We start from the raw sequence: 13,277 nt of genomic DNA, 5'->3' as shown, positions 1-13,277 counted from the left end.
TCGGTATTCATGTATTGACAAACTGTAAAATGTGTTTCAGGTCTTTCAAGTTAACTGTCTTAACTCCATATCAAGCCAACTTATACCATCCATACAGTTAGAAGTCAACTTATACCATTCATACAGTTAGAAGCCAACTTAAACCATTCATACAGTTAGAAGCCAACTTATACCATTCATACAGTTAGAAGCCAACTTATACCATTCATACAGTTAGAAGCCAACTTATACCATTCATACAGTTAGAAGCCAACTGATTCTATTCATACAGTTGTAGTCCCATATACCTCCGACTTTGATCAGTGATCATTGACAAGAACACACCACCAGAAGGAGAGTCAGCTAATCTCTTTGATGGATTGCAAGACTTTGATATTCAAGATAAAATGAAAGCACTCCTTTATGTTTCATAGATATTAATTCTATCAGTCACTTAACTCTTCATTACATTTGTCTTGAAGAATATGTAATCATGGCACAGTGATCGACAATTTCAATTAAAAAAAATACTGGGTGCTGTGGATTTTTTTACAATACCATTGGTGCTTTTAATTACTCTTCAACATAAATTAATGACCAAGTGTTTGGGCTATTTTTGAAGGGAGGGGGGCAGCTTATTTAGAATTTTGCAGGTTTCTATTTATAGGTTATTACCAGTTGTGTGATCTATCCATGCTGAAGTTGAAGGCTTCCACTCGCACCAAGCATGGAAACACTTTAATATTACTGAATTCATTTTAATTATTCTGTGTAAAACAAATTAGGTATGTTTAGCTACATTTAATGATGTTAACCAGGTTGCAGATAAGATCAAATTGACAATGCACTGTAGGATGAACTATATTGTTGTGGTGTTGACATGTGATAACATTCATTTTGAACACAGCTTATGTAAAGGTCAGAAATGCATTCATTCAGTTTCCTTACTCTGAAGTATTGTTTACAACATAATTTTCTCCACTCTATGCAGGTGATAAACCATGCATTGATGAGATTCGTTGATTACCATTTGTACCAGTAAAATTTGGTCTTGTACCACTTTTTCCATCCTTGCCATCACAAGGTACCAGTAATAGAGGAAACATCGGATCATTTATTGTAAAATGTCTCTGAGGTGGACATTAAAAGTTGCATTTCATTGAATGTCATGTTTCTTTGGAGTGAAACTTATGCACAACAGGGAAACATCAACATAACGAAGAAGGATTTTTTTCAGGACTGGACCAAAATGCTCGACATATATGATGTCTCGAGATAATCGAGATTGAGATAAGTGGGTTTGACTCTACATACTTTTGCCAAATGCCTCCTTGTCAGCTTGCACTCGCATTATTTTAGAGACAAATACCCAGAAGAAGACCCGATCCGGTGGCTTCGATACCCAGCCAAGTCATACCAAAGACTTACAAAAATGGTACTAACAGCTTCCTCGCCTGGCGCTCAGCATTATGAGGTTAGTGTTAGGACTGGTCGGCCTGGTGTCAGGATAATGTGACTGGGTAGGACATCACACTACATGTCTGCAACATGATGCCCCCAGTGGTAGACATCACTGTGAACTACCACACTGCAGACGTCAACTGAAAGATTGTTAAAGCTACATTAAAAATCCAAATCACCCCCCATCCCGAAGAATATACTAAAATGTAGAAACTTATTCATTAATTTATAATCTTTATCCTAGTTGTCACTGTGATTACCTACACCAAACTCAACCAAACTGTAATGAAGCCAGCACAAGTTATATTCCAGTTGTTAGTGGAGTAGTGGGATCCTTGGACTGTTCATATATGGAAGATGAAAAACAAGCATTTCTAGTTTTAATATTTTGACAAAAATATAAAGGGGGAAAAATTATGACATGCACAGTAATTCATTTAAAGAATTGTAGCTCTGATGTACAAATTCATCAAAACAGACTCACCCACACAAATATGGATGCCATGATAGTATAGAAAGTCCCATTTGGACTATGAAATATGACTAGCATGGACCCTCTAGTGACAGCCATCCTACTAATTAGAAACCAGTCAATGAAATGACAATTAGTGCATTTTGAAATCTCGAGGCCATTTATTTTAAAATTGGAAGAGGCATGCAAGCTGGATGGGGATGATGTGAATACTAATGTATTCTGTTTCTTATATACAGATGTGTGATAGAGCATCATGAAAATGATCAGTACAATTTTGAACTGGTGGATCTTCTGGTCAGCTGTAACCTGATTAACATGAAACAGTATGACATGGGCCTTGTGCAGCTGATGGAAGGTGGTGAGAATTCCATGGCAGTCAGTTTTGCCATGGAGCTGGTACAGTGCTACTGCATCGACAGGGGGATAGAAAGTTTTGTCTCTGTGGTAAGCTAGTAGAGCGTAGAAAGAACACATTTACCATACAGTGCAAATTTAGTGTATAAATCTAGTCAATGAATGTAGAGTCTTTCATTGTGTTGCACATATATTTTCCTAACTGGTGTTAAAAATTGTGAATAAGCTTATGAATAGATACAAAATACGTAAAATAAAATGAAAATAGATTTATATTTAAATTTACCTACTGTTGTGAGTTGGTTGATCTGGAGATACAATCTTTGCTTTCTAACTGGAACAGCTGCAAAATCTTTATCATGATATCCTTTACGTACAAGGCAGTAAATCATGTAAGCACCATATACATATACTTCAATGACTTTACTTCTGACAACTAAGGGTTTAAATAAAAAAGTAAATACATGCTCAGATGTCTGCTTGTCTTAATTTCAGATTGATTTAAGTTCCACTATTAAAGCCCTGACACTGATCGCTGCAAAACCAGATCTAGCTCCAGAGGGGTAAGTGTGCTTCCTTCCTTTTCTGCTATACAATCATTTGTGTTTTAAAAAACAGTTGGGATGCCAACATCAGAGGTTTCTGTTTTCACTAAACTAGTTATGAGAGCTTATGGTATTATTCTGTGACTTCTAATATTGGCATGACTTCCAAAACATATGGAAAACCTCTTTTTAGATTTCTTCCTAACAACTGTGCTGATTTTGAAAAACTTGATTGGCTTGTTTCTCACCCCATATTCTTTCAAAAATATTTTCTGAACAGCTTCCACACAAACATTGTAGCATCCATGGCAACCATTGTTTTTAAAATGGCTGAGTCATTCAAAATTGGTAAGAAAAACAACCCAACAGAAATTGTTCTGTGGTGGCTCCATATCCACATGGATTAACTATTTTCACTCAAAACAGCTGAACCATCTTGGTAACAAATCTGTTTTTGACTTTTCTAGAACAAGGCAGTAAAAATTCAGATGTGACATCATTTAATTATTGTTCGGACATTGTGTATCTTTGTGACTTGCGTGATATTTTAACAATGGTATGGCATCCATAGCAGTCACATGGAAAACAAATTTTTTGCAGAACAATTAAGCTAGTTTTGATTATTCTTGGTAGAAATGTTTGTTACAACAAAACCAAGCTAATATGCATTGCAAGTGTGTCCTCAAGCAATGTATGGCTTCATTAGCAACCAGTCTGCTTCTCTGTTAATGTTGGTAGGAGTGTTCCTAAGATATGATGCATCAAAACTATGTCTATTGTGGCTTTCATAGCAAGCATATAAAAAACTGATTTTCAATATTTTTTGATCAGCCTTAACAACTTTGATTACACTTGGTATGAATATTTCTTACCCAGGCTGACATCCGTAAGCAATGTTCCCTGTGTTGCACTCCGCTATACAAATAGAGGAGCGTTACACAAGGAGTAAACAAAGCGGGGAACCAGTCAATGCCTATGCTCGAAGTATACACAGTGCCACCCCTCATCCAATGCATTGGATATTAAATATATCCTGATCGCATTATGCAAATCCTTTGTGTCAAAAAAACGCACAGCAACAAAATGTGTGCATCAATTTTCTCCAGTGTGTATCCCTGGTGCACAAATGTGCGTAAAGGGAATCACTGGCTACTTATTTTTTATCAAGCTTTACCCAGTCTACTCTGTAACATAGTGTGGTTAAGTCCCCAGCTCAAAGGTCAAGCCTACAAGACACACATATACACCATTCACTCGATAACTCGTGCCCTGATAACTCGCAAACCCGCTTAATATGTGGGGTCATATGTGGACCCCAATTTGTTAAGAAAATCGCGAACAAAACTGGTAACTGAAATGTTGATATATTGCTCATTTTATGGTCAAAATCAGTTTATAGGACATGGAAATTTTAATCAACATTTTGAAATTATCAACATAATTGGTTACATTTTCTTTCCAATCGACATTCTTACTTAGTACACCGGAATTAAAGATATTCAAGGAAACTTTGATCAGTGAAAATGTAACTTACCCCAAGTGTAGGCTATACATTAATATTTAAATGCCAATCAAATCATTTTTGTAAAGTGAAATTTGTGTTTTAATTCTATCTTTTAGTGCCTCTTAAGTGTAATCATCATAAATGTAATGTGTATTTAAACGTAAAATGTGTCAATCTACCATAACAGCTAGGTCTGCAAGCATTTCTGAGAACCTAAATAAGTGCAGACCATGTTTTCATAACTGACTTGTGGAAGCATTTGTTGTAGTGTTGCACTGAATTAAAATCTGGCCTCCTTTATATTATCATCTTAATTATGTCTTTTGAATCAAATAAAGGTTAAAAGGCATGCAAATCCAGCTTAAACTTCTAGCGGGCCCGGTTGTGTCTTGGGTGAACTCACTTCAGTTGATCAATTGACCAACTCATTCATATCTGTGATCAAAGACAGCAAGGCAGCCAAGTGATGTGAATACTTTGTAAAACAAAGAGCTTGGTTTCACAGATACAGACCATTGTGGGCAAGGGATTTTCATTGAATTCCTGAACTGGTACTTGCATATATCATCAATGATGATAAGAAGTTTCACTATTATTTCCAATGAAATCACAACATCAATACTGTACTAACTGAACAATAAAAATATTTAGTTTCGATGTAGCCGATTGTCTCACAAAATAAATGCCCCTTTTTTGAGAAAATGAATCTTGTTTGGTGGTGTATCAACAGTTAATCCATTTCCATGCAGCTTTTGCTCCAGACTTGGCATTATATTTTTAAATACACTCCAGGAACTAGACTAATCAACAAAACAAAAAGAAGTAATGTAATACACAGAAGTTTTCGTGTACATGTGATGGTTGTTGAAACCAGTTGGAATGATCTTTCATGTTGGACATTTTGAAAATAAATTTATCTATACAGAAAAACTAACAATTTCATTAGTAAAAGCATGTTATTAACAATTATTCAGTCATTAATACCACCACCCCACCCCCGCGATTTTCTAGCTACGCTAATTTTTTCAATTTGTAGAGGTCACTCTGTAACTCACACCCATGCTTATAGTGCGGCCTATGTTTGTAGACCCCATTGTGCATGAGTTATTGAGGGAGAGGTGTACATGTGACACTCCTTACACAAATTTGATGTGGGAAAGCCTGCCAGTAGCTTATTGTGGGTCGGTGGTTCTTCCCTGGGTTTTCCAGGGTTCTTCCTCCACCAGTTATACTGGCCGCCATGTATAGCCTATCTTGTGCTGAAAAATGGCGTTAAACCCTAGAACAACAACAACAACACAAATTTGATCTAAGCATTTTCATTTTAACATCATTGATAATCAATAAATAATGTTCAATTTGTACCACTGTTCGTTATAAAGCTATTGATGGCACCATGTTCCATGACTCGCACTCAGCTCACATATGTATTATATGTATTAATTTGTTTTAAAATTGTTTTAATAATCTTTGCATGAAAACTTGTAGATATAATTGCCCAAGAAGTTCCTTACTTTACAAGTGTTCTATGGGAAATTAACTTTTTCATTTACACCATAACTTCAGGAGGACATTTGTTCTTCGAGTTCATTGATGAAATTGACCTGTATAAAAGTAAAATGATAGCAGCCCATAAATCATGTTTGATGTCCATATTTTCATTTTGTTTCATTTATTATTTTTGATGAATAACAGCACAATAATCCTTTTCAAAAACGTGTAAAATTGCTTGCAGTAGTAATTTTCAACTAATTTAATTTTGTAAAAATCATTCAATCAGTCTTCTTCACAATTTCTGAACAGGAAATATTCCTATTTCTCACTAATAAGAAAATATCTTTACTTTCCTTGCAGCCTCTCCACACTTGTAAAAAACCTGCACCAAACTGATGGCAAATTTGGCATGCTGGATGAAGTGCATGGAGACCCCATTGCCATGATGCAATCCAGTATTTACCAGACTCTCAGGATAGATGACCCCCCAGGGTTGCATGGAAAGACAAAATTCCTGCTATCGGAATGGGTAAACATGTTCCACTGGCTAAATGCTGACAGAGAAAGTAGCCTGGCTTTTGCAGCATTCATGCAACAGGTATAATACATATATTTTGGACATAAGCAATTCATCTTGAAAATGGAAGCCATATATTTTGTGAAAATTAATGTTTTGTGAAATCTGGTGATTTTGAATCTCATATTTTTCCTGCTTGTGGAATCTTCACTATTGCTTTATATTCAGATTCATGTTAGATCTCTAACCAATGTTTTTAACAATACTTTTTCTTGTGTAATTTACAGGCACATCAGCTTCATATACTACAGACTGACGACCTGATTACCCGATTTTTCCGTCTGTGTACAGAGTTGTGTGTGGACTTCGGTCACAGTGCATTGATTCATCACTTCCCGAGCTCGATTAACATCATGACTAAATATTACTTCGTATGGGATGCTTATGCCCATCTGCTAGCTCTGCTGGTCAAACATTCAGGAGGTGTTACAAACACTGAGACCAAGATCACTCTGCTGAATAAGGTACATCTTTGGGTGATTATTATTAAACATGCTTATGTTATCCAGGGAAGACACATTACTCATCCATATAATGTTCTATATTTCATATATTTTTGTAAGAATAAAGATGGCCTTTGCAAGGTAAATGCAATAGCTCATTGTAATTAAAAAAGTTTTCAGGATAAAGTTAAAGGTTTGAGCCATAAGCGGTTATGTTCAACTGAATCGTGATGCAGAAACTGATGAAAATAGTCTTAGTCAAATAGGATGTATAGTTTCTCCAAGCTTGATGAAATATTAAGTTTAGCCATATATATCAGACTATTTCTGCAAGGCAGAGGCTGCTGTAAAGTTACATGAGTGGTATGATTTTGCATAAGGAAAGATGCCATTGTTTCAATATTTACTTGGACGTCATCTTCATTGATAAACTTTGAAGTTTTTTGACAGTACATTCAATAACCATCTTCCAACCAGTATCAAAACAGTAATTGTTATCTTTTAGACACATTGGTACCATTGTCAAATTACTTTCTACATGATTTTGATTTACAATTTAAGTCTGCCAAAAAGGGAACACTTTTTATTAAAGTTGCCAAAAAAACTGTTCTTTACTTGTACAGAACCAAGTATCTGCTTCATCCCAAAGCAAACTTAAGGCTTTGATGGTTTTAAATTTTTGTTTCCAGGTGCTAGGTATTGTAGCTGGAGTGTTACTACGAGATCTTGAGGCCATCCAGACAGCATTCGATCAGCTGCCATACCACAGAATTTTCATTAAGCTTTTCATTGAACTCAATGCGGCAGAACCTATCCTTGAAAACATCAACTTCCAAGTGCTTAATACCTTCTGGTATGTGTTTCTGTTTTTAATTCTTGTTAAATTGTCAATTTATTTTTCATAATATATGGCTGAATAGATTCTGGGTTTTTTACTCTCTCCCATCCACTTTGTATTTATTGCCACATATGATAAATTTCAGGAAGGTTATTGAATTCTTTAATGAAAAGTTGTCAAACCATTTTTTACATAAAAATTAATGCAAATCAGTTGACATCAATGACCATCAGTTTCAATGGGCCATTTGAAGTTCATAGTCATTTCGTTGGGCCATTTTAAGTGATTGACATCAGTGCAAACACCATAATTTCAGATGGCCATTTTAAGTGATTGACATCAATGCAAACACCATCATTTTCAGATGGCCATTTTAAGTGATTGACATTAATGCATACACCATCATTTCAGATGGTTTTTGAAGTGGCTGACATCACTGCAAAGACAATCATTTCAGATTGCTTTTTGAAGTGGTTTACATCACTGCAAAGACGATCATTTCAGATGGCTTTTTGAAGTGGTTGACATCACTGCAAAGACCATCATTTCAGATGGTTTTTTGCGGTGATTGACAATGATGCAATCATCGTTTTAGTTGGCCTTATGATGTGGTTGACATTGACATCAATGCTAACACCATCATTTATGTTGTCCTTTTGAAGTCATTGTCATTGACATCAATGCTAACACCATCATTTATGTTGTCCTTTTGAAGTCATTGTCATTGACATCAATGCTAACACCATCATTTGTTGTCCTTTTGAAGTCATTGTCATTGACATCAATGCTAACACCATCATTTATGTTGTCCTTTTGAAGTCATTGTCATTGACATCAATGCTAACACCATCATTTGTTGTCCATTTGAAGTCATTGTCATTGACATCAATGCAAACACCATCATTTATGTTGTCCTTTTGAAGTCATTGTCATTGACATCAATGCTAACACTATCATTTATGTTGTCCTTTTGAAGTCATTGTCATTGACATCAATGCTAACACCATCATTTATGTTGTTCTTTTGAAGTCATTGTCATTGACATCAATGCTAACACCATCATTTGTTGTCCTTTTGAAGTCATTGTCATTGACATCAATGCTAACACCATCATTTGTTGTTCTTTTGAAGTCATTGTCATTCACATTAATGCTAACACCATCATTTATGTTGTCCTTTTGAAGTCATTGTCATCAACATCAATGCTAACACCATTATTTTAGTTGGCCTTTGAAGTCATTGTCATTGACATCAATGCAAGGACTATGTCAGAAGGATCATGTCAGTAGGTCTTTTGAAGTGAATGACATAAATGCAAACACCATTTCATTGGGTCTTTTATGTGATTGACATCAATGTAATGTTGATAATATCCTTCATCTTTGCTTTAAATTTGTTATCATTAAATGATTCCTGTATCTGAAAGACTGGTCTTTGCCAACACCTTAATAACCAAGACCATCTTCAGATTGTAAACCACAAGAATCCTTTTTCAGTATGTGAATATCTACAAGAAAACCAAATCTACATAATGGACACTAAGGGAGAATATTCAGAGTTTTATTAAGAGGAAATAATTCACTCCTATGAGAAAACATTAATTTGTAAGTCATTAGCATATGGTATAGCCATGTGTCCTTCATCCATTGGAAAATATGTTTATATCATCTGTATCTTGTACAGATTTCAGTACGAGTGAGATTTATGCATCTTAATGAGGTAATTGTGCATCGGCTTGGTTCACCTTGTTACCACTCAGGAAGCAATATAATCCGATTTTGTCTCAGTCTTAAAAATATGCGTGTATGATCAAATTCACACACAAGTTTGACAGTGAGCAAGATCTGTGTCATTAATGTTATTTAAGTTGTTAGGCCAATCATTCTAGAGTATTCTGAATTATCGTAAAAATGTTACGTTCTGAATTCCAGAGCTTCTTGTGGATACAGGTACTTGAGCACTAATATGAGAGACTGGTGTAAGCAATCAGATGGCTGAAAAATGGTAGCAATGATAAAATAATTTGCAATGAAAAATATCTTGATGGTTTGGGGGTGGGTGGCCTAAAATGTCGATGAATTCAAAGTTCTGGATACCTTATTTATACTCACTGGACCATAACTGTTACTGTTACGTATTGATTTATAGAAAAACAAGTGTGTTGGCCATTCTGGACAAGAAAAAGTCGTTCTAGAATTCTGGGTAAGATTGCTTGTGGGTTGACATTTCTGGGTAAGGATGAAATTTTGATCATTTAGATCATGGTTGAGGCAGTAAATATTGATGCAAGAGTATATTATAATGAAGTATATGCAACATATTGTGGTGAACTCCTATGCAAGATATTGTGGTGAACTTGTATGCAAGATATTTGGTGAACTTGTATGCAAGATGATATTGTGGTGAACTCCTATGCAAGATATTGTGGTGAACTTGTATGCAAGATATTTGGTGAACTTGTATGCAAGATATTTGGTGAACCTGTATGCAAGATAATATTGTGGTGAACACATGCAAGATATTTTGATGAACTCATGTGCAAAATAGTTTATTTCATATTTTTTAGAAATAACACACTATATTTGTTGGATCTGTAGATCTTCATTTGTCCTTTTCCTTTCCAGCAACTTGTTACATGTTTTGAATCCTACTATTGCCCCAGGATTTGCCATTGCCTGGCTGGAGATTGTGTCACACAGGGTCTTCATGGACAGAATGCTTGTTGACACTCCAGAACAGAAGGTATGGCCCTATTTTACCCAGATTTAAAAAAACAAATTTGTTCATAGTATATTTGACCATTCATATCATGGTAAGGGGACTGTGTTCAAAATCTTAGTAATTTAGTAGCAGGGAGTGTGAACAGACCACTTGCTTTTAAGTCCATTTATGAAAATAAAAGTTCATACAAAAAAATGAAAAATACAGCATAATAACACAAAACCGGTCATCTACAGATGGGGCTTCATCAATATTGGTGATAGAATCAATAATATATATCATTACCATCCTCATCCAACAATTTTGCATTTTCATTAAAATCTTTATGCACATTGTAGCATCTCTGATCTATGAATGGTGCCACTAAATATAATTTATCACACTTGAGCCATCTCATCAAATTCGGCAGTACTTGTTTTTTACCCTGATAGACCTATTATTATCATTCTGATGGAATTCAGTAATGCTGAAATATGTTTTACTGGCTCATGCTTTCATGTTGCTGAGAAATCAGTGACATCCATGTTGTACAAATATAACAAATAATATGGATTTATATTGTGTTCGATGCAGAGCATCCACCTCCACCAGTGGATTAACAACAATGATAACAGAATATAAAAAGCTTGCACTTACTGGTAAATGTGTCAAATGTGGTACAAAAAATATATATTGGCAAGTCAAGGAAAATGGTGGTGATATCACTGCTTCATTAGGAAAATTACCAGGAGCTCCATGGGCTAAGTATTCAGGAGAAAAACATCTTCCTGGATATAATTATTGTGGTCCTGAAACTTGATGAACGAGATCAACCAAGACCTGGAAAGTATCCAATAAATGCAGTTGATCAAGAATGTCATGTTCATGATGTAGCATATTAAAATAATTATTTATATTGCAGATGTGAAGTTGATTCACTTTTTAAATTTCATTAAAAACAAATCTGTCAGAGAATAATCAGCTAATTGGTTGGAAAGATCTGCAATTGGGGGCCGGTAATTCATCACCTGATTATTATTATTTTAATGGAATCGATATATTATAACCCAAGAGGATATTGGAGGGGTAGAGCAGCGATTAGTACACTTGTGATGCAGCAAATATTACACGTTCTGTTGCTGCAAATTGGTTAGCACAACTGGCAATTTGGCCAATTTATTTACCACCATGTAAAAAATTCAGCATGCACATTTTGATGTCAGCACTTCTAATGAAGTTCATCAAGCGGATATTTTATTTTTACCACACAATACTATTAAAATTGGTCAATCACTTACATGCAAATATGCAAATACGCATTCAGAAGCAGAACCAATATCAACTAAAACAGCAGCTGAACTTGAATCTGCGTTTCAATGAATCTATCAAGGATGACCCTTGAGATAGTCACAGTTGTTAAGGTTGATCCTGGCAAGGAATTTCTTGGTGAAGTATCATCACTGATCAAAAAAACATAATGTCAAAATCAGACGAGGACATACTGCAATTCATTGCGATCAGGCAATTGTTGAACAATTTAATTGATCAATTACTGAGCGGTTATTTGGATATCAGTATGCGAAGGAAGTAATTCAGAAACACAAGAGATCTCATGAATGGGTTGCAAGACTACCAAGTTTGATAGCTGCATTAAATAATGAAATTACTCTTTCAATTTCTATGAAACCCATTGTACCAATCACAAAAAAACATATACGAATACAATGACATGACTCCTTAAAACAACCAGTACTAGGTAATGTGACTGAGGTATTTATATGAATCTTGTCAACTTGAAGAGCAGCTGATCCTATTTGGAGTCTTACGACACAAAATTTTTATCATGGTAAGATCCACAGATAGACCTGCAATCTACAGGCTAGATTTAACTGCTCCTCAATTTGGATTTGCACCTGAACAATTACAATTAATTCCTGAAGACTCACAACTACCACTGCATTTACTTTTGTAAACTAGCACCTCAACATCGATTACACTCAAGACAGGTCAGCATCACATTTTCACATGTGTGACCAAAATTACTATTAATTCTGTCTACAGTAAATTGTCTTGGATTTTTATTTGAATACTGCCACAACATTACTGTGTTACAGCTTGCACAATGATTATTTTGCTGTTTCAGTGTCATGATAAATTCAACATTTTTTTTGTCACACTTTGTATTTAATTTTTTTCTTATTGCATCATCGCTATTGCCTTCCTGAGCTTGATTTTCCGTAAAGTCTATAATAACCCTCTGCAGCTGAGATATTCTTCTGATTCAAGACACTGCGAGATAAACTAAATTTGACCATATGATCCGATCAACAACAATCCAAATATTAATATCAGAAATAGTTAATCTTTGAGATGAATAAATCATTATAACATATCATAGAGTCCATGGAGTTTTGTCCATCGTTAATACGCTCTCAACAATACTGACACGAACTAAGACAATATCATTTAACACAAGATTTTGTAACTCTGATGATCCTGGAATATCAGCTTCATTATTCTGTCATCACATCTGCTGGTCAATAACAATAGAACCGTTAGATTTGGAAAAAAATTCTTTATGTAACACTGGTCAACAGTGAAATCATTACTGACTTGAAAAGGCCCTAATCTGTAGTATTTTGGTGTGCCGAACACGAATATAACCGTGAAAAATTTGTATTGGCTCTCGTTTTGAAGATATTCATATACCTCATTTTCTATGTTTCACTGTGTAAATTTCTCCAGTAGGACTGCAGCAACATCCGGAATAATGATGTAACATTGCATAATACCATCATGCTCACATCATCCACAGCTGATTGCATCATTTTCTGATGCAATGCAATACTAATGCCATGCGGCTGCTGAAGTAAGTTGACGTCAGCAGTGTACTATACATGTGTAGGC

The 13,277-nt window shown here is 35.2% G+C and overlaps 1 protein-coding gene across 2 annotated transcripts in view; it reads left to right on the top strand.

The window, feature by feature from the left end:
* The window catches only part of LOC149776738 (CCR4-NOT transcription complex subunit 1-like), a 59,531-nt gene that overhangs the window by 19,181 nt on the left and 27,073 nt on the right, over positions 1 to 13,277 (top strand). For both annotated transcript variants that reach the window (XM_089941276.1, XM_089941277.1), the window contains exons 5-10: positions 2,152 to 2,359; positions 2,765 to 2,832; positions 6,173 to 6,410; positions 6,617 to 6,853; positions 7,522 to 7,685; positions 10,295 to 10,412. In XM_089941276.1, the coding sequence (XP_089797402.1) occupies positions 2,152 to 2,359; positions 2,765 to 2,832; positions 6,173 to 6,410; positions 6,617 to 6,853; positions 7,522 to 7,685; positions 10,295 to 10,412 (1,033 nt within the window). The remainder of the gene's footprint in view (positions 1 to 2,151; positions 2,360 to 2,764; positions 2,833 to 6,172; positions 6,411 to 6,616; positions 6,854 to 7,521; positions 7,686 to 10,294; positions 10,413 to 13,277) is intronic.

Source organism: Sinohyriopsis cumingii, chromosome 18 (assembly GCF_028554795.1).
Source record: "Sinohyriopsis cumingii isolate HCF-2022 chromosome 18, ASM2855479v2, whole genome shotgun sequence".
Lineage (NCBI taxonomy): Eukaryota > Metazoa > Mollusca > Bivalvia > Unionida > Unionidae > Sinohyriopsis > Sinohyriopsis cumingii.
This window is presented reverse-complemented; position numbering and strand designations above follow the sequence as displayed.